The 21,929-nt window shown below is 36.4% G+C and overlaps 1 protein-coding gene across 6 annotated transcripts in view; it reads left to right on the top strand.

Moving 5' to 3' along the window:
- The window catches only part of CDK8 (cyclin dependent kinase 8), a 141,114-nt gene extending 119,998 nt beyond the window's left edge, over positions 1 to 21,116 (top strand). For 3 of the 6 annotated variants that reach the window (XM_037137131.2, XM_037137136.2, XM_053672882.1), the window contains 9 exons: positions 972 to 1,029; positions 3,296 to 3,427; positions 10,206 to 10,349; positions 12,726 to 12,795; positions 13,592 to 13,664; positions 16,253 to 16,350; positions 17,268 to 17,346; positions 17,469 to 17,627; positions 19,848 to 21,115. In XM_037137131.2, coding sequence (XP_036993026.1) covers positions 972 to 1,029; positions 3,296 to 3,427; positions 10,206 to 10,349; positions 12,726 to 12,795; positions 13,592 to 13,664; positions 16,253 to 16,350; positions 17,268 to 17,346; positions 17,469 to 17,627; positions 19,848 to 19,973 — 939 coding nt within the window. In that variant the 3' untranslated portion in view covers positions 19,974 to 21,115. Of the gene's footprint in view, positions 1 to 971; positions 1,030 to 3,295; positions 3,428 to 10,205; positions 10,350 to 12,725; positions 12,796 to 13,591; positions 13,665 to 16,252; positions 16,351 to 17,267; positions 17,347 to 17,468; positions 17,628 to 19,847 lie in introns of all 6 variants that reach the window. The other 3 variants (XM_037137134.2, XM_037137132.2, XM_037137135.2) reach the window with 3 other exon arrangements.
- Positions 21,117 to 21,929: the final 813 nt, after the last annotated feature.

Below are 21,929 nucleotides of genomic sequence, written 5' to 3'. Positions count from 1 at the left end.
TAGAATAATATACTCTAAGTTATATTCCGTCGGTCTAGCATAGGGACTGTCACTAAAGAAGGTTAGGGACGCCTGTGAATTAGATACCACTAGACAGAGCCTTCATTAAAATCTTCAGTTTGATTTTAAGGTTGCTTTGATCAATCATCAAAAGGCATTCTCATGTAGTTTCACTTTTATACTTAGCAGACTGGTCGAATTAGGTTAGCAGGGTGAATGAGGTATAAGGATGGCTTCTTTCTTACCCTCCCCTTCTTCTCCTTCTTCCCCTTTTCCTCCTCGATGTTAGCACAGTAGACACCACCAGAGTAGATTTTAGGTGACAGTTAATTCCATGTATTTTTAGAGATTTTAAAGCTTTGAAATGTTACTTTCATAAAATCTCACTTGAAAAATTTAGCTTCCTTTTTTATTTAAAAATAAACACCTCAAAACCATTCAGGTCATCAAAAATTTCTGTTACTTCACTAACTCATTTAGAAAAGACTTTTTAAAATTGATCTTGCTGTAATTTTTTTTGTTTAAACATAGGTGCATACTTTGCTATTCCCAAAAAAGGATATCAAGTGGCTCCTTCCCTATAATTAATTTGCTAGTTAGTATTAAGTCATCTTGGAAAATGTGTTATTCCATAAAGTTGCAGGACATTTTATATAATTAGAAGAGTTAAAAGGAACCACAGCCTCCTAACTTTGTGTCAGATGATCCACAGTCGTGAAGACAGCTGATAAAAGGGCTGTGGAAAGCCTCGGCTTTTGTTTGGACAGAGGCACTGCCGTGTGGGCCTTCCTGAGGGTTGTGTACTGCTTTGCACACGCACGTGAAGTTTCTTGGGTGACTTTCTGTATTTGATTTTAATTTTTGAGTAAATGAGGTTTTTTAAACGGTGGATTTATGTTATATTGGCATATTGTCTATCTGAAAGAAACCAGTACTGTCTACTGAAAAAAAACACTATTTTGTTTCCACAGAAACCTGCTAATATTTTAGTTATGGGTGAAGGTCCTGAGCGAGGAAGAGTAAAAATTGGTATGTTATATCTTTGATAAGTCACAGTGTAGCACTCTTTTAAGACTTCTTCAGGCAGCTCTATCACTTCTAATTTTTGCTTTAATAATATGCATATATTCATGTACCCCCATATGATCAAAGCCATTTTTAAAGAGTATACATTAAAAGTGAAAAGTGTTTCATACTCTTAAAGGTGTCAGACAATCTTTAGATACTGAAGTGTTCTGATTATAAAATAAGCCATGCAAATTTTCTAGAAAAGTCTACCTTCATTAAAAATAGCCTGTAGAGATGAGTGGCTTCTAACTAGCTCTCCTGTAGGCCCAAGGGCATACAGCATACTAAGTAATGAAACCGTCGGTGTGTTCACCTGAGCCAGATTAGATCCGAACACATGCCTCTGTTGACCTCGTCGAGAATAGGAATGACAAGCCAGGAAGACCACTGAGGCCAGACGGCTGTAGAGCCATGGGTTCTGACAAGCCTGTCTTGCAGCAGGCTTTTGCCTGATGGGAAAAAAAATTGATGAGCATTATGTACCTTGGCGTGTTTCTTAATAGCTCTGTTTTTTAAATATCAAAATCTTACCCATTTTTGGTCTGATAACCTATAACAATAGAACTAAATTAATTTATCCTAACTGGTTATTGTCATTTCCAAGTTATGTTTGTCACATTTATTTAGTTTCTTCTGTGTGTGAGTAGAAGAAATGTTGTCATTGAATTGTATTAATTTAAAGGCAGCAGGATTGTGGGAGTATTTAACAAATAGTAATTTCTGATTGCATGACTTCATATGAATGAGGATTAAAGTTGATCTGTACCACTTTCCAACAAAGAAAAACACAGAAGTTCCTAACTCTTCTTCCCTATCCTCCTCTATAAATTCCCCAGGTTTCACTTTCACTTTTAATTGAACTCAAAATACTCTTTTATGCTATAAACTCCACAAATTTTTTAGTCGTGGTAGCATCTGATACACCTCCGAGTAGTCCTAGCCCTTGACATCCCTGGAGAACCAGGCCCTGTTCGTACTCTCGTCAAATGACTGTTAAGTCCTTACATGTGTTTTTAAAGGATTTTGTCCCCTCCAGTTTGGTGGCATCAAATTCAAATGTAAATTCAGAGCATGTGAAATATCAGAGACCAACCAAACAGTAGTTATGCATGTGTACTTGACTGTAAAATTTGGGAAAAACTTATATATTAAGATAATCTCTTTGGGAATTTTATTTTTGTGTAATGTGTATAATGTTGGCAGGTTAGGGGGGCACTAATGGCTTTGAAAGCATTCACATTTAAGAAGAAATAATTAGTCTTCTCTAACTAGTAATTAGCAGTCTGACTCATGGTTTTAATTCTTTACCAAATTTCTGTGTTTTCTTTTAAACCTCCATAATTAAGTACATTATACTAGGGTATGCTTAGTTTAAAATGTGTATTAGAAAAGCAAAACTAAACAAATGGTGGAAGCATCTTGACATTTTTGAATTGGTGGCGTGGTAGTGATTTTTATTTGTGTATTTGCCAAAAGCTATGCATAGTAAGACGTCACTCGATACTAGCAAGGGCAGAGAGATGCAACAGACGCAAGTTTTGCCTTTGACAAGATCACAGTTTAGTAGGACGAGCAGCTGCATGCTGAGCCATGTTAAACTCCAGGAACTGTATCTTAGCACAGCTCCAGCTCTGAGAGATGAGTAATGGCATTTGTCAAATCACTTAATTTCTTCTGACCTCAGTTTCCTCATTTGGAAAGGAGGTGACTGATTGACTTATATGACCTTTAAAGTATTTTCCAGCTTAAAAAAATACTACAATTCTTAAGTTAGTAAAATTCGACCCAAATAAGTGGGAGGAAAGAGTGGTTATATAGTCCACTTTTGATTACCCCAGTGAACAGGCTTATTGATGCAATAATGGAAAGCCTTACTCTGATCTAATTTCTCAGTGCTTTTGACCAGTCCAAAGAATGGAAATGCAGCTTATGCCTCTTTGGTGGTATGACAGATGGAAAGAAATCTGCCCAGGGGAGTAGGGTCACCCTTGACCTCTGGCAGCACAGCCTGTCTCTAACCCCGCTGAAGAGTGAGTGACAATAGTTTGCAGAGAATAAAGATCTGTCTTTAGGTTTTGTGCGTTTTTCTCCCAGAATTCAGCACATTTTTAATATCTTACTAAATACCAATGGTAAAAATAGAGAAATCAGTTAAATTTGTTGAAATCTACTTAACAGTCTTTTATGTTGTTGTTTGTCTGTTTGTTTGTCTGTTTGTTTTTTACAGCTGATATGGGCTTTGCCCGATTATTTAATTCACCTTTGAAGCCTTTAGCAGATTTGGATCCAGTAGTTGTAACATTCTGGTACCGAGCCCCAGAATTACTTCTTGGAGCGAGGCATTATACCAAAGCTATCGGTGAGTAGAACTAATTAAGATTCCATGACATTTTGAAAGTGGCTTTGTTGTTGTAAAATATATAAATTTCTATACATTTTTAAATCAAGTAACAGAAAATTATAAAAGTAAGAGCAAACACTAACACTAACCTAAAATTCTACCTAGAAATATTATCATCAGCATTAGGGATTTATCATTCTAGACGTGTCTCTCTGATAGATAAATAGATATTAAAAATATTTTAAATATATGGGATCATACTATGCATTCTAAGTAAAAGTATCTTAAATTTAATTTTACTTGAAAAAAGAAATAAGCACAGTAAAATTTTTAAATCATTGAACTTCAGACAAATGATTCTTTTAAATATTAGCTCCTAAAAGATCCTGTTAAAGTTAAGGGAAAAAAGTTGTAGTTTAGAACATTTTAATTCACTTTTAAAGTTTTGATAATACTGATTGATTCCCATTATGAAGTATTAGGAAATTAGTGCAGCTGTACTTATTCTCCCACCTACCCTCTTCATTTGTAAGCTATGTTAGTAATACCATTATCATCATTAGTATTACTACTTTGTTGACGATTACAGCATTTATTTTGTTTGCAAGCCATAATTCCCATGGTTGCTACTTAGGTCATATATTGTAACAGATCCGATGTTCAGCTACCACAGTCCTTTTACTACAAGTTTCTTACATGTTTTTCCTCTTTTTACCTTCATTGCCTTTATTGCTTACTTCACTTGTTGTATGTTCTCCAGGATGGCATTATACCCACCTTTCTTTTTTGGATAACTCCATCCTAAAGTCCTCCATGTTTTGCTCTTTTCTGGATTGGGTTTCATCCTGGCTTTTCTTTTCTTTTTTTCCCCCTTTGGTCCGGGTTGAATCTACTTCCTCTGGATTTCATGATCTTGTTCCTTATTTTGCTACAGCATATTCTCAAGTAACCACCTTTGGAAAGATGTCTTAGAGGTACATTTTCTAGTTCTTGTATTTCTGAAAAATGCCTTTATTATACTTGACAGTTTGGGCAGGGTTTAAAATTCTAGGTACAAAATAATTTGCCTTCAGAAGTTGATGATACTCCATTGTCTTTTAGCATCAGCATTGCTAATGAAATGTCTCATACCAACCTTATTCTCATTCACTGGTAGATTACCTGAGGTTTTGTCTTTTGGAAAACAAAATAGGGTTTCTCATCCTCATATTTCATAGTGAAGTGCTGACCACTTGGCAGACACATTCAATCTGTAGTTCATTTCCTGTATCCCTGTCTCTTTGTCTCCTAAACTGAGTGTAGACAGATGTCGAACTTCTTGGACTGAACCTTTATACCACTTTTCTTCTCATGTTTTTCTGCCTTTGTCTTTTTTATTTCCAAGAAGCTCTTCTTAGTCTCTGATTATTAATATTTCATCACATTTTATAATGTTTTGTGGAAAGAGAAGGTTCTCAAATATCTATTAGGTGGTGATAACCATGTCTTTTAATCGTTTGTAATTTGCTGTGTCCTTGAGTAGTTACCTGTTTTCTGCATAGGCACTTTTTTATTGATAGGTCTTGGTCACTCCCTCCCACATGGCAAGTATTCTTCAGCTATTTGTTGATCCTTGATTATCTGTCTGTATTTAAGAACCTGATTACAAGAAACTGCTTGGGAACTTCATGTACACAGATCTCAGGACTTCACTTCAGGGTGATCCAGCAGAGACTTGCCATCAACTGGGGAAACCCTAAAGGCCGGTCGGTGTGCACAGCAAATCTTTGAGACCATTCAGATTCTTTAAAGGAACAGTTCTCCAACTTTGGGCCTAATCTAAATATACCATATCTCCTGGCCCCAAGGCAGTGGAGGAGCGTGCTGAGAAGAGGATCAACTCTTTAAAATACAGTTGACCCTTGCACAAAGCAGCGGTTGGGGCAGCAACCACCCAAACTCAAAAATCAGCACATACTTGTTGGCTCTCCTCGCACTTGGACTCCCAACTGCAAATGTATAGACTTTGTAGTTGATATTTTGAAGTACAAAATATTCCCAGAGTTGTGCAGGACAATGCTGCTTCCCACTTAACAACAATACTGTGGCCTGAGGCCTTCTCCGAATTGTTACATCTGCCTTTTGTATTCCAGAAATATTTTTATGTACCTGCCTATATCAGGTCTCGACATGGCCAGTCTCTTCTCTTCATTCAGATCTTCAAAATACTACCTGTTAACAGAGAACTTCCTTGGTCACAGAATCTAAAGTAACCACTCTGTCTTCCCCATCACACTTACTTTCTTGATAGCACCTACTAGTGCCCAAAGTCCACTTTAGGCATAAATAGATCGGCCTGGCCTAGCTGTTCCCATTGTTGCAGGCCAGTGCCAACACGGTACATAGTGGGAATTTAGTACTCTTTTGAGTGAGCGAATGAATCTTGGCCCTGAGGTTCGTCCTTCTTATTACTGTGGGTTTGTACCTTTATTACTATGTTGCCATTTCAATGCATGCTCAAGGCAAAAGGAGAAGACTTGTGATCATTTCCCCATATCAACCTTGAATCCAACATGTCTTTTTTCAAAAAAAATCTTTATGTTAAGTAATCTTCATACCAGCTTTAGGATCACATTTTATTTTATAGAAAAATAAAGGGATAGAAACTTAAGTCAGATATGAGATTTCTCAACTATCTTTGTGACTTGATTACAAATTTAAAGTAATTTCAAAATAAAAAATATATATTTTAAAAAGTCAGAGGGAAAAGTAAAAATTATTGAAGATAATTCTGTTTTTGAGTTACATATTATCTATACACATTTGGTTATCTTTTTTTTAAAGTCCATTCTAAATGTATTTAAAAGCATATAAACTAATATGATACACAGCTGTTTTTTTAACCTAGAAAATGAATATTTAAAAGCAGTGTTACTTTTGGTAAGACAGTAATAGACCATACAAATAACCTTAGCTGCTATTAATTGAAAAGTTGAGACTCCGAATCTCACTGTGAACATTAAGATTTATAGAACCTATGATTCCCTAATTCTACAATCCATCGGTTTTAATCAGGGCTGTTTGTCACAAAGGTGAACTACCAACAGTGAGGCAGATTCTTTTACTCAAATGACTTTATAATTTGGGAAAGAACATGCCTTTCTTCATATTTTTCTCCTCTTCCTTCCTCTCATCAATATTAAAATTTATTGGATAACTCTTAGATAAACATTTTAAAACTTAAGAGAAACCAAAATAAATGCAAATTATGTAGTTTAAGGGATGTCCAGTGCAGTTGAGAAAGCAGCATGAATATACGCATAAAATAATTTTGTCATCTTTAAACAATAGAAAGTAACAAAGACTAGCAATCTGACTTGTAGCCTTTGCTCTGTCACTCTGTAAGGTATGTGTGCATGTGTGTTTTTAAGCAAGGCATTTAGTCCTTTAGCCTCATTTTTTTCTCATCCTCACGCACATATATGTTTTTGTCTTTAATTTTAGAAAGAGAGAATCATCAATCAGTTGCCTCCCGTACACACCCCATCTGGGGGTTGAACCCACAGTGTAGGGCCTGTGCCCTGACTGGGAGTTGAACCTGCAACCTTTTGGTGTACAGGGGCAATGCTCCAACCAACCGAGCCACTCGGCCAGGGCTAGCCTCATTTTTTGAAAATGAGAATTTAGCCTAACTCTTCTCTTAGATCCCCATCAACTCTGAAAGTTCTGTGACCTTAGATAAAAACAACTGCCGTCTTAGACAGATCACAGAAGTTATTGACTTGAGTGTCAATGATGGAACTCAGGTCAGTGACAGTCCCTCTACAATGGTGCTCCCCACCCTGTGTCCACCTGAGCAGGCTAAGAACAGTCTTCCATTAGAACATTAGCTCCAAAAAAGTTAGTTGGAGAAATGCAATCTTACAAATTGCATTTTTGTTTGAGAGAGAGAAATTATACATAAACCATTTTTAGCTTGTTTTAAAAGGATTAAAAAGTGAAATTTCTTCTTGATTTTAGCCTCTCCCAGAAAACCCCATTCTTCTCATTACCTGTGCAGATAGCCTACAAGACCTTTAAAGTGCTCAGCAGATTCCTCACACCGTAATGAAAGCAGTCTACCAAGAACTTCCCGAGCAGTTCGACTTCCCTGTCAGATAGTTGTAGTGGAAGCAGCTGATAGAAGAAACTGTGTGGTTGAATTTATACATAGTTTGCTAAATTAACCTTTGGCATCATTTAGGAGGGTTACATCAGGTAGTAGATAGAGTTTGGTGGATTATGTTCAACTGAAGGCTACTAAGAAGCAGCAGAAAAGCACAGGGGAAAAATCTGAACATGTCTAGCTAACACTTCCCCACTTTCAACTGCAAACAGATTTTAGTGCTGTGGTCATTATTCTGTTGTTCAGAACTGCAAGCTGAATCACTAAACCAAAGAGAGGAAACAATAGGTTAGTAAACATTGTACTTCCAGGGAGAAAGTTTAATTCAGTTTTGAGTATTTGGGGTTTAGAGTGTTTGATTGACTTTCTGGAAAAGGCTGAAAGAAAGTTATTAACTTAACTTTTAATTAATTAATAGTAAAGGAGTCTTAAGTTTTACTAAAGTATGGACTTTCAAGCTCAGATTTTGTCCTCAAATAACTGAATGCTCACTGATTATGTTGCATTCTATTAAATGGGAAATATACAATAAAATAGGGAGAATGAGAATTTTTTATTAAGCTAGAAGCTTGCTTAATAGCCTGTTGATTAAAATATTATTTAAAAAATCTTTTCCCCCCCATTTGGGTCTATGTGGCATGCCAATTGCTATCTACTTTGCCTGGTTAGTTCCCTAGCTACACACGAACATCACAGATTTTGAGAAGCAGATGAAACTTACATGTTTTTAATTTGGGAAATCTAAAAAGAGTTAAGCAGGTAGGTGAGCATTAACTTGGTACAATCTGACAAAAACCGACATGATAGGAAGGAGAGACGATTTACAAAGATTAGAAATTTGCCTGAAATAATAGCCTGGTTGGCTAACTCAAATTCATGATTAATGTTTGGGTCAAGATTCTAAAGAAAGGTTGGTGAAATTGACAGAAGTGAAAGATAATAGAAGAGATATAAAGAAGGAGATTATTAGGGTCAGATTAAGCAAGGTTTTAGTAAACTATTTTTTCTTATCTTCCCGACTTTTGATCATATACTCATTTCTCATCTTTCTTTAGATATCTTATTTTCTTCTTTCGAGTTTTGCCTGGCTAACCAGCAAGACTTGTTACCGTGTCTTTTCAGTGCTATGAGTAGAGTTTTACACACGCAGACTCACGTTCTTTCGTCCTGCTTAGCTAACCTGTCTTTCATTGGATTATGATGATCAGAGGTCAGGTTCAGATGGGATACCCATGTAGAAAGAAAAATCACAGACTCCCTGATTTCCCCATTTAGTTTTGAGGTTAAAAACAAAAGAGCTTGGTTTACATTTCCTAATGAGTCTTTTCCATTTGATGGTATTGGCTACACTTGGTTCTCTTATGTGAGATAAAACTGATATGTAACCAGTGTAATTTTTTAAAAGCACTTGCTGTTAGGGAGGGTGTATAGTCTTTAAGTAAATAGATGATTAACTTGTTACTCTGAAATGTAAATGTGACCATTTTATTTTAAATTAAATATCTGTATTCCAGTTTCGGAGTTAAAGAATTCTCTTATTTTTAAAGTAACATTTTATCTCTATTTAAGTGCCAACTAATAATGTAGATGAACAATCAGCTTTAATAAAAGTGATTTTTATTGGTTCCACTACAATTGTATTGGTTAGATCAGTCAAAAACCACCGAGTGTCTGCTCTGTGCACGCCATTGTACTTAATGTAAAGAAGTGAACATTGTTACTTTGGGGATTATTAAAAGGAGAACTGGAATACTTTCAGCTTTAAATTCTGAATTGGTAGATAGATCTTTCTATTGAGTAAAAACATGATATGAATTTAAGTTAGCCTGCATCTTAATGCAAATGAAGGGAATTTGTTGTATACAGAGATCAATTTCACTTGCTTTTATAAGTTTTTATGAAGTTATAACCTTTTCACTCATTTTAAAGGTAGTGTTTTACCCCCTTTTTGCTCCTTATTAAATGCTTCACTTTGCAAAATCATCTGACACTTTGTATACTATAAACAAACACTTTGAATGAAAACCTCAAGTAGAAATGCTGTCCTTAGGATATTTGAGATCAGTCACTGTCTTTTTCTTGTTGTAATAGCACCTTGCTAAACAGTGCTCACATGGGACCATAATTATTAGACTTTGCAGTTAGCAAGTACATAAACAAGATAAAGGAATAATATTTTTACCACAAAAAATTGTGCTGATTTTTTTGGCAACAGGCTGTTGGGTTTTGGGCTTGTTTATTTTTTTTGTTTGGTTTTGTTTGTGGTTCACACATTCCATATATAGCTTTGTATATATTTCATGAACAAGGTAATGTTTGAGGAGTTTAAATCTCACCAAAATGTAGCTATCAATTGATTTAAAACATGGAATGAAGCCACTGGGTGGGGTGGAGATATAACAGGGTGTGAAGAATTGGGGGTGGGGGGTGGAATGGGAATCTATATTTATAAACCATATTCTGTGATATTTATAATTGTTTAGGAATTATTATGACTTATTAGGAAGAGAAAGGAAAGAAAAACACACCCTACCAAGATAAAAATGCATTTTCTTTTGGAAAGAACCACTTTATTTTCCTCCCTTCTTTTTCTTTTTTCCTTTCCGTTTTTTTCTTTTCTTTTTTTTTTTTTTTTGTCTTTTTATTTTAAAGATATTTGGGCTATAGGGTGTATATTTGCAGAACTACTAACGTCAGAACCAATATTTCACTGTCGACAAGAGGACATCAAAACTAGTAATCCTTATCACCATGACCAGCTGGACAGAATATTCAATGTAATGGGATTTCCTGCAGGTACACATTATGCTTTTGTTTTTGTTTTTAAATCACTGTTGTTTGAACTTAGATATCTTTTTCGGAAAGGTGTATATTTTTAGCTGATAAAAGCTACTCTTACTCAATTCTTTATATTTATGAACTTTCCTTAATCAAAGATCCATAGAAATAGCAAAATTTTTAGAGTTCACATATTAGCATAAAAGTATTTAGAGGTTTCCTGAATTTGAGGGTATATTTTTGTTTCATTTTGGTTTTTGTTCTGTTTTGTTTTGTTGTTTAATATTTGAAATGATAAAATATTTGCAATATCTGTATTAAAAAGGTGCCTTTAGTTCTTACCAATAGGAACTATAAGTAAAATTCAGTAGCATGCATTTTTGTCTGGCAGCACATATAATACTGCCATTATTTGGAATAAGAATATGAATTTTGATTTTTATTTAGGGCACTATGCAGATCTCATCATATTGAGTAATAGCATTGTTTGCTCTGTAACCTTTGTCAATAAGAACATTCCTAAGTGTTCTGTTAGGTCATTCAGAATGTAGGCGAAAGTCTAGCATTCCACTCCAGCCTGCACTGACCAGCGGCAGGAAGAAAGTTGTTCAGGTGTCTCGGCCCAGGTGTTCAGTTCCTCAGCCTAGATCCTGTTCCTTTGTTATACCACAGAGTGACAGTTCATCAGTTACCAAAAACTCTGCCCAGTGGTCCAGGATAATGAAAATTTGTTTAAAATTACCCACATAATTTTGGGTAGTCAAGTACTTATTAGAAATTGTTTATTAGGAATTTTTCTCTGGTCAATATAATGCAAGACTAATAGAGAAATAACTGGTAGTCAAAATTTCACATTTCCTTATAAGGGTGTTAATTATTAGTAAATGCAGAGTAACTACACAGATACTACCTTTCTCCAAAATTGTTTAACAATTCTGCAAAGACTGTGCTGTTGTGATGCGAACTTCACTTATTCACTGAATATTGAGTGCCTGCCATGTGCCAGACATTGTGTTAAATATAAAATATTATTGACTTAGACATGATTCTTGCCCTCTTGGAGTTTGCATTGCACTATTCTAAGTAGACCATTTAAAGAATTGACATGGTCTCAGAGCAGCCTTTTGCTTCCCACTTCTGAATGAGTCAAGCGTTTCCAAGGTCCCAGAGAAAGGAACGTGGCTTGAGAGGAGGCGTTAGAGGGGAAGTCCTGCTTAGGAGATGATTCTTAACTGTGGTTCAGCAGTTAGGGTAGTTCATCTTACAAGGAGCTTAAAGAGCAGGCAGCAGAATTTAGATTTGCTATGTTAAAGAATGAGAATCCCTGATAAATTTTTGAGAACCGGTAGCGTGATATATGTTACGTTTTTAAAAGATTAGACTGACAGTCGCACGTAAAAGTCAAGGATCCTTAAGACAAGTAACTCTAGTCAGGGAAACCAGCTGCTTGCCTATATCAGTACTGCAGGTGTAAAGTGATAATAAGAATGGAGAATAAAGGACAAATATGTAATTATTTTTTATAGGGAGCGTGTAATTGAGGGAAAAGTTAAAAGATTACCTCAAGATTTTTAGCTTGAAAAATTGACAAAATAGAGAAAAAAAAGCTAAAAGGTGCCATTTAAAAGCTAAAGGTGCCATTGAATGACCTGTTACAGCGCTCTGCGCCTAGTAGACCCTCTTTTACTTTGTCAGGTGAAAGTCCATTGATAATGATGGGAAAACAAGCTGTCCAGCATGTTCTGTTTGAACAACTCTAATGCCACAAAACTAATTGAAAAGGTGTTCTACTAATGTATTAGTAGCCAGGGTTATTTTTGTTATTATTACTGAAACTGGCCAAGGCAACAGCTGACAGATTAATATTCTAGTTATATCCTACTCTATTCTACCTCAGATAATTTTTACTGTGTACATAGATCACTGATATAAAGCAACGTATTTAATAAGGTGAAAATAAGGAAGGCCATATGAAAAGAAGTGCACCTTCAAGCTACTGAGGGGAAACGTTAGACTTATTATTAAAGACATTGGCTACTGGTCTAACCAGGAAATTTTGTGGAAAAAGGGAAAAATTGGTCTTTAATAATAGAACTGTTTAATAATAGAAATATTTATCTAAAACTTTTTACTCTCTACAGAAATTGCGGTAACATAAACATACAAAAACATAAAACATGTAGAAAGTAGGCATTAGAAAGACGGAGATCAAATGCCACCCCAGGAAGAAGTGTATTTACAGTCCAGGACAAGATGTACACTGTAGCTGACTTGTATTTGAAGTCCGTGCTCCCCTAAAAGTATAGGAAAATAATGAAAATTGAGGTAACCTTCATTAAAGTTCTTGAGAATAGGAACCTAGACAACATAAAATTGTATCAATGTATTTCACAGATAAAGATTGGGAAGATATAAAAAAGATGCCTGAACATTCAACATTAATGAAAGATTTCAGAAGAAATACGTAAGTTGGAAAGAAAATAGACCCTTTGTTGATTTTTGCTTTTCCAGAATCCTCAGCAGAAGATTAAATACTCACCACAATAGAATATGCAACATAAGATTATTCCTATAAGTGATTTTACATGTATATGCTAATAAATATTTTATATTATGACAGTCTTCATTTTTTAAGATGTTTAAATGCTATAAGGAAGGTGAATATCTAATACTAGTCCCTGATTTGGATATGAGAAAAAAATTTATTTCCATATTCGTTACTTTTTGGAAGCATCATTGGAAAGTGTCATAGCTGAAGCAGTAAGACACTGACATTTTTTTAAAAAAACGTTGCAAAAAGCCACTTGCTACCCACCTAGGTTATGCAGTTTTTAGCAAGTTTTAATAGAAAAGAAGGAACGTTTCATTTAGTTACAATGCAAGATCAAGGGAGTGGGAGAGGGCAATTTATAGACCTATAACAAATTTTTTCTTTTTTATTTATTTAAGGCTGAGTTACACTTTTGATCCGTATGTTATTTAGGATAATTCTTGAGATAACATTCATGTGAGAAAAACTATTCAGTTTATATCATTAATGAAATTCTTTTGCATGTAATCAGTGTTATCCATTCAGAAGTGACTAGTGGAAATAGTGAAGTATAAAATTGGTTTAATGCCATTCTTTTTTGCTGATCATAGCATTTTCAGTATATAGTCTATATTGATTATGATGAAAAGAATTCTGTTTGGAAAAATTTCAGCCAATGTAAAGTTTACCTCAAATCTAACGTGGATATTTCATAGTATTTCTCTTTCAGGTATACCAACTGCAGCCTTATCAAGTATATGGAAAAACATAAAGTTAAACCAGATAGTAAAGCATTCCACTTGGTAAGCTTTAGAGAACAATAATAATGAAATGCATTTTCCCCTCTAACTGATTAGCCCATCATGAGGCTTTTTAGGGTCAGTTTATATGGTTATTCTGAATATTTAGAGTACTTTAATGGTAAATATGGAGATCTAGTTGGTAAATACTAGTAAAGACATAAAAATATTTGTTTTTCTACACCCGTAGCATGCTTTGACATGGTTAGATTAGATTTTCTAAAAACAGTCATTGTACCAAGTCTGTTGAGAGCATTTTTAAAATTACTCGGTTTCATCAGTTATTTTTAAAAAATTTCAAATTGCTGCCCCGGCTGGTGTAGCTCAGTGGATTGAGCGCGGGCCTGCAAACCAAAAGATTGCAGTTCGATCCCCAGTCAGGGCACATGCCTGGGTTGCAGGCCAGTCCCCAGCAGAACACTCCCAACATACCTCTTACACACTTGGGTATTGGAAGTCCTTCAGTGATGGCATGTATTATTTGCTCTTTTGGAAGAGTATAAGAGATGCAGTGTTCATCAGTGTAGAATGGAAAAATGACAACCTAGAATCTAAATTAATACATGTACTATCAAGGTAATTCATGATGAGGTCATATTAAACTATTGCCAACTTAAATTTACAGTATTTCCATTTTTATGTCATAAAAAATAGAAATGTTTTTCCAAAAAAGTTATGTTACATAAAAAGGGAATCTGAGAAAGCAGATTATACTTCACTTGGCTTAAAATCCTTTTACTCCTTTATTTCCACTATTTTTAAATGAGTTCATTAAATGGGCATTTTTCTTTTACTTTGAAAGGATTAAACCTTTCTTTATAATAGTCCAGGCCACTTGGCAAACATTCGGTCTGTTTCTGCATCTTATACTTATTTTTATATTGTCATGCATATTTCATATCTTACCAGCAATTTTAAAGACAGTGCTTAACATATTATATTACCACATGATGTATTATTTATCCAAATAATGTTAATTATAATGTACTCATACCAGGATCCAAATTAGGTTAGATCCTTCAGAAGTATGGACTTATTTATTCTTCCAAATAATGATAATAACGATGGGTCAAAAATCACTGTTTAGGGGAATTACTCTTCTCAACTCACTGCTGCTCAGTGTAGTCCAAGGGGACTCTCAGTGCCACCACTGCTGACATTCTAGAAAGATACTCCCTTTGCAGCGTGTTTACTTGATTTTACTTCAGTGGCTCATCTTAGGTGGTCCCATCAGAAAGCTCCACCATAACTCCATCCAAACTGTTGTTGAGTATTTTAAATAGTAAATTCATGCTTTCCCTTCCAACTCCAAAAATAAAATAGTGCTTTCATTAAAATGTCAGATCATTAAATTTAAATCTTACCATCCCAAGCATTTCAGATGCATTTTAAAATATGTTTTGTTCTTCTGTCCTCTAATTGTTATCGCCCATTAAGGCTCAATGTGTCTGTTAGTTCCTTGTTTTTCAAAGTGAGGCCTAGTCCAGCAGTATTGAAATAACCTGGGAGCTTGTTGGAATGCAGATCTTTGGGCTCCTGCCCAGGTAGACCAGCAGGAGCTCTGGGAGTAGGGTCCAGCAGTCTATTTTAAGAAGCCCTCCCCGGGGTGGTTCTGTTTTACTCTAAAGTCTGAAAAACACGGCATCATACAGCATCAGAGACTAGAAGCTAAGAGACCACTATCTGAGTACTCTTAAATCACATATTAAAATCAAAGAAGAGCCTTGGGTAAACTATGTTTTAGCCAAAAAAATGCTGAACTTTCACATTAGTGCGACATTTCTGTGTGTAGTAGTAACAACAACAACTGACACATAAATATAGTTGCTTCCTTTATCCCAGGCACCATTATAATTTTTTCCATATATTAACTCATTTAATCTGAAAACAAACCTGTGGTAACAGGTACTATTTTTAGTCTCCAGTTGATGAATGAGGTTACAGAGGGGTTAACTAACTTGTCCACAGTCACTTGACTAATAAATGTCAAGTCAGGATTTTACCCCAAGCACCTCTTTTCCAGAGTCTCCTCTTACCTGACTGAACTGTGTACTTTCCAAGTTCTCCGTCAGTCACTACACGTATTTAGACGAGGGCAGCACTGTCCAGAGCCCTCTCTGATGAGCTGTGCTGTCTGATGGGGCGGCCCCAAGCAGCACGTAGCTGTTGAGCTTGAGAAATGTATCTGATATGGCTAAGAAATTGATTTTTAAAATAGCCGCATGTGGCTAGTGTATGTTATTTGTGTTATAACATTCTTTTTCTCTTAAAAAATAGAAGAGTTTTAGTCCTCTTCTAAAATAGATAAAGCAATTTAGATAATGTGGGGGAAAGCTCATTGGTTTAGAGTAAGAGGATATAAGTTTTGTTACTTCTTACAGGAGAAACACATGAGATAATGAATATTAGAATGACTAAAATGTAAATTGTTACATTAAATTTAATAATTAGTTTTTCCTTAAGTTGAGGGAATCAGTCCTGTCCAAATTGTGTTATTCATCAAACAACATACACCATACCCCCACATAATGTGCCAAGGGGTGTAACTCTGAGAAATAATGCAGTAATGTTTTTATGACTTACGGTTTCAGCTTCAGAAGTTGCTTACCATGGACCCAATAAAGCGAATTACCTCAGAACAGGCTATGCAGGATCCCTATTTCTTAGAAGACCCGCTTCCCACATCAGAGTAAGTGATCCATTTATTAGCTCACCAGCATGATAAAGTGGGGGGAAACCTGCTTTCTTTAGTTGTCAACCACAAGTTGCCACTCTTTACATGAGGACCCAAGGAAATCCTTACGAGAAACAAAGATGAGCTCCGATGACTGAAGTGTCCCTTAAAGGTTCGGTGACTGAGAGCTGCTCCTGTCTCGCGCGGACTTCGCGGGGTGTCAGCATTAGTCCGGTCACTGGCGAAGGGCGGCTGTGCCTGTGTGTCTCAGTCAGACGCACTGAGATCGCTCTGCTTTCACTTACAGTTGGTGTTCCAATTACAAAGCCCATGCCCACATACATTTGTGTTCCCCATACCATCTTTTATTTTAAATATGGTAGGAGCCCTGGCTGGTTGTAGCTCAGTGGATTGAGCTCAGGCCTGCGAACCAGACAATCGCGGTTCGATTCCCAGTCAGGGCACATACCGGGGTTGCAGGCAGGTTCCCTGCAGGCCAGTTCCCAGCAGGGGACGCATGAAAGGCAACCAATACATTGATGTTTCTCTCCCTCTCTCCTTCCCTTCCCTTCTAAAGTTAAATAAATAAAATATTCATAAATAAATAAATATGGTAGGGAGAGTAAAAAAAATGTGTTTGAATGGTGACATTTTTTTGGTTGCAATAATAAAAGACTAATGCTGGGATAAAAGAAAAAGTTGACTCATATTAGAGGATTATTGATTAATTTTATACAATGATAAACCCTTAAACTACCTGCTATAATGTTACTGATAAGAAAAGATTCATTTTGTCCCAGTTATATTAAAGGTTTTTATGTTACAAATATGGAGACAAAGTCCATCTTAAAAGATTAAAATGAAAACCACTTAAGTGAAGCATTTGAAATATTGATTAGTATTTCAGAAATCTTTTTTTTTCTTGTGATTAGTGTTTTTGCTGGTTGTCAAATCCCTTACCCAAAACGCGAATTTCTAACAGAAGAAGAACCTGATGACAAAGGCGACAAAGTAAGTGTTAGAGTATGGCTGACAGCCTCTCGCTGTAGTCCGCGCTGCTGTAACGTTTTCAGGTCGGGTGTATTTTGTTCTCCTTCTGAGTTGAACTTTATTTTTCTGTTCGACCAATTGAGAAGAACCAGCAGCAACAGCAGGGCAATAACCACACCAACGGCACCGGTCACCCAGGGAACCAAGACAGCAGCCATGCACAGGGACCCCCGCTGAAGAAAGTGAGAGTCGCTCCTCCTACCACTACCTCAGGTGGACTGATCATGACCTCAGACTATCAGGTATCTCAGGGTCGTTTTGTACTGATCTGCATGTCAGTACAGACATGGGTTTGCATGGGTTTGTGACCACTGGGACATGGGATGTAAGTCAGAAAAGTGCTGATGTGGGTGCATGTGTGGAGCCTAGACTTCTGAGCTAGCAGACTTAGAATAATCGAATTTAAATCCAGCCATTTGTTAGCTGTGCGACCTTGGGCAAGTGTTACACCATTTTCTGGCTTTAGCTTTTCATCTGTAAAATGAGACCGGCAAAGCCCAACTTGTCGTTGTTATAGGAGGAGACATGACAAGTCTTACCACCTTGTAGCAGGGGCTCGATAAATGATATCCATTGTTTTGGAACAATAATGATTGTGGAACAATAGTGATTAAGAAGAACATAGGCTCTCATATTCTAGCCAGGCCACAAACTCCTAGGTAACCTTGAGTGACTCAGACGTTCTCTGTGTCCGCGTGTGTGTGGTAGGGATGGTGGTGAGTGTGAGGCTGCAGTAAGGATGAAATAAGAGACTCTGTGCTGAGGCACCAGATGTGTGTAAGGCTAGACCAACATACTACTTACAAGATGATACAAATCACTCAGGTCATTATTATCATTAAAATTCTTAGTAGCATCTGTAATGCCCAGGTACTTCAGAGTTGTGCTGGTGCTGTTGATGAATATAATTACAAGAGTTTGTTGAGTACTTACTGTGTGCCAGCTGCTGTACTAAGGGTAAAGCATGCGTTATTTTCTCTCAGTTCAGAAAACTAAGGCTTGTAGAGGCTAAATAACTTTCATGTGTTCATCTAGCAAGCTGGTAGTAGACCCAAGACTCAACTCGGATCTGACTACAAGGGCTGCTACATTGCCTACTTGTGGATACTATCAAGTGACATTGTCAGTTCCTTTGCAGAAAGACCTTATTTGAAAATTGTATACCACTTCTCTGCTTATTCTAATCACGTTCCCAATTAACCTGGGTTTCAGTGTGAGAAGGATACTAAAAACTGGACCAATTAGAGTTATTTACCTACTAAAAGAGAAAAAGAGGTCCTAATCAAACTTATAAGGTTCCCAGAGCCCATTACTGCACTTCAAGAATTAGATGTCAGCTCTTTGCTTTGGGTAAAAAGAGAGGTCCAGCCCACCAGACCATGGGAATAAGTGCCTGAATAGCAGTGGTTCTCTTCCAGTGAGCCAAGCCAGGAAGTCTAGAGCAGACGTCCGTGGGGGGTGGTGTCGGTTCCACTGTCTTCTCCTCCCGGTCTGGGTGGGAAGAGTGCCCCTGTCTTGGCTCCAGAATGTGTTTGCACACCAAGGTGATGGCTCTGACCTTTGCTGCTGAAACCAAGAGAGCGTTGGGGTGTTCCTCGGTCGGTGTTGTTCTTGTGGTTGGTTTTAATGGGTGATTTCAAAAACAGCATCTCTGGCCACTCTTTTTAAAATGTCATTTTTGCTAGGTTTGGCAGAATTGAGAATTATATGACTTACTAAACAGGTTTTAAAAGAGGAAAGTAGTAAATTATGGTTAATCTCTTATAGTGTGTCTTGGGATCCTATAGCGTGAGACAGGTGCAGGAGTAGGAATAATAATACAGCCTCAAAGTTAGAGAAGTCTAAACTCTATCCCTGTTCTTTCCCTTTGTGCTATTTTTAGAACCGAGAATACTGGTTTTACATTTCAGTAATTTTATTTTTGTATATACCTTGTAATAGAAAATAAGATTCATTAATTTAAAGGGCATAAAAATATTTGATGCCAAAGAAAATGATTCTGTGGTTCCTTTTCTTGTCATACTCATTTCTTTCTTGAGTCGTGTGTGTGTGCTGGGAGGTTTCTGTTGAAGAACAGACTAGTGTATAAGGTTCTGTTGGATTACTTAATGTGTACAACAAATTCATGTGTAAATCTCTCCAGCAAATTAGTTCCTACATAGCAATCAGATACAAAACAGCATAGAAAGGGTGTTACTGTTATAGAAAAAAAAAAACTCACCAGCATAGTACGAGGCTCAGCTTAGTATTCTTTACTAGCAGTACTTCTGACCTTCATAAAGTAAAACTGATCTTAAAAGATCTGCAGTTTTCATTGTAAATCTAGTACATGGTTCAAGACTTCTAAATTCCTAATGCCTTGAGATAAATGGCATTTCAAGAACACGTGATCAGCCCTGCTGGCTTGGGATGTAGCCAACTCGGAAACCCGTGGATCACACCTCTCCCTCCATCTCTTCTAGCGTTCCAATCCACATGCTGCCTACCCCAATCCTGGACCAAGCACATCACAGCCACAGAGCAGCATGGGCTACTCAGCTACCTCCCAGCAGCCTCCACAGTACTCGCATCAGACACACCGGTACTGAGCTGCGTTGGAATATTGTCAGTGCACTGTTGCTAACGCTGCAGGGTGACTGCAGCCGTCCGCGGGAACCTGGTATGGGCCATGAGAATGTACTGTGCAACTACATATTCAAAACGTCCAGTAGCCAAGTTCCACCACTTTTCACAGATTGGGGTAGTGGCTTCCAAATTGTACCTATTTTGGAGTTAGACTTGAACAGAAAGTGCTAGCACAGTTTGTGTTGTGGATTTGCTACTTCCATAGTTTACTTGACATGGTTCAGACTGACCAATGCATTTTTTCAGTGACAGTCTGTAGCAGTTGAAGCTGTGAAGTGTGCTAGGGGCAAGCATTTGTCGTTGTATGTGGTGAACCCTTTCAGTGTAACAACACCATCTGACCAATAGTACACGCGAGAAAAGTTTGACTGGTACTTGAAAAATACAGTATATGTTAACAAAGTAACCAAGACTCAAAATGAGATTATTTTGGTACACCTTTCATCTTAGTGTCTTATCAGTGGGTTGATTCATTTTCCACTTTAATCAGTGTTTTTTGACCAAGACTATTGCTTGGGTTTTTTTGAAAGTACAAAAAGCCACATAGTTTTTCCAGAAAGGTTTCAAAATTCCCAAAGATTAATTTCCAACTTATAAGTTTGTTTTATTTTCAATCTATGACTTGACTGGTATTAAAGCTGCTATTTGATAATAATTAAATACGTTGTCATTGGTATAAACCTGTTTGGTTCAGGAAACAAACTGAGACGATTGTCATAGACAGTGTTTTTTGTTTTTTCCTGTTGGTGTTGCTGATTTGTGAGCATGCTTTAAGATGGAAAAAGCATGAATGGTAACTTCCTTAAAAAGGTGCGGCATCCAATTCAGATATTTTGTCCTGATTTTAAAGCTGGTTGAAGTAGTGCTGTTAAAATTTTGTTCAGTTAATTTTCTTTTTAAAAACTTGTTCGCACGTTGTTTAGGGTGCCCTTACTTCAGCAAAGGAGAAGGAGTAGGAGAGCCTTAGAATTTTTGAGGAAAAAAAACTATAACATACAATGTACTGTATCAAACTATTTTACTGAATGACACAAGTATTCTGAATTTAAAAGAAAATTGAACATTGTTAAAAACAAGGTGTTATGTAATAAATTTATTTTTCATAAATCAAAATACAGAGTCAGCTGTATTTTTATGGAACAACGGTGTTTTATTTTATTTTAAAATGTGCCCTAACAAGTACCCTCTGAATGAGTCTCCAGTTGTTGTCACTACTGTGCTTTCTGCCTCCGTAACGCTACAGATGTGGATTCCTTCCTGTTATGTTAGCACTGTAATACTGTCGGATAAGAAATAGACAGCTTTCTAATAGAAAGCAGTTATGATGAATCTTCTGTTTCTAGAATAATGGTTAATTCTGTGTTACTCTGAGACCAATTTGACAGTTTTATCCCAAATAATATCTTTCTTCCCTCCTTCTGCACAAAACACAGAAGATAAAACAATGAACATTTGTTTAAATTTCAATTCATTCATATAAAAGCATTCTAAAACAATTTAAGAACTGAGGAATACCAATATGGATAAGCCTGACCATAACAAAATTCATTGAACTATACACTTTAAATTGGTGATTTGTATTGTATGTAAATTATGCCTTAAAGTTGATTTGTTTAAAATCTAATAGGTGTAAAGCACATAGCACATGTCTAACATATAAGCATGTGTTCAGTGTTCTCTCTATATGGAAATGTAATTTTTCAAGACTTAAAATATGACCTTGTTTTAGCAGTGAGTTAGTCTTTCCAGGTCATTTCATGGCCAAATGTTTCCTAGTGTCTCACGACTCAACTTCAGACATTCACACGAGCAGTAGTGGCGTGCTGGGGTGCTGAGAATTGCAGGGCTAAATTATTTAACAGTGCCTCTAATGTAGTGATTTTTACTAAGTTTTTTTGTTTTTAAATTCTACTAAAGAT

This window comes from Artibeus jamaicensis, unplaced genomic scaffold (genome assembly GCF_021234435.1).
Source record: "Artibeus jamaicensis isolate MK-2021 breed Jamaican fruit bat unplaced genomic scaffold, CSHL_Jam_final contig_793, whole genome shotgun sequence".
Lineage (NCBI taxonomy): Eukaryota > Metazoa > Chordata > Mammalia > Chiroptera > Phyllostomidae > Artibeus > Artibeus jamaicensis.
This window is presented reverse-complemented; position numbering and strand designations above follow the sequence as displayed.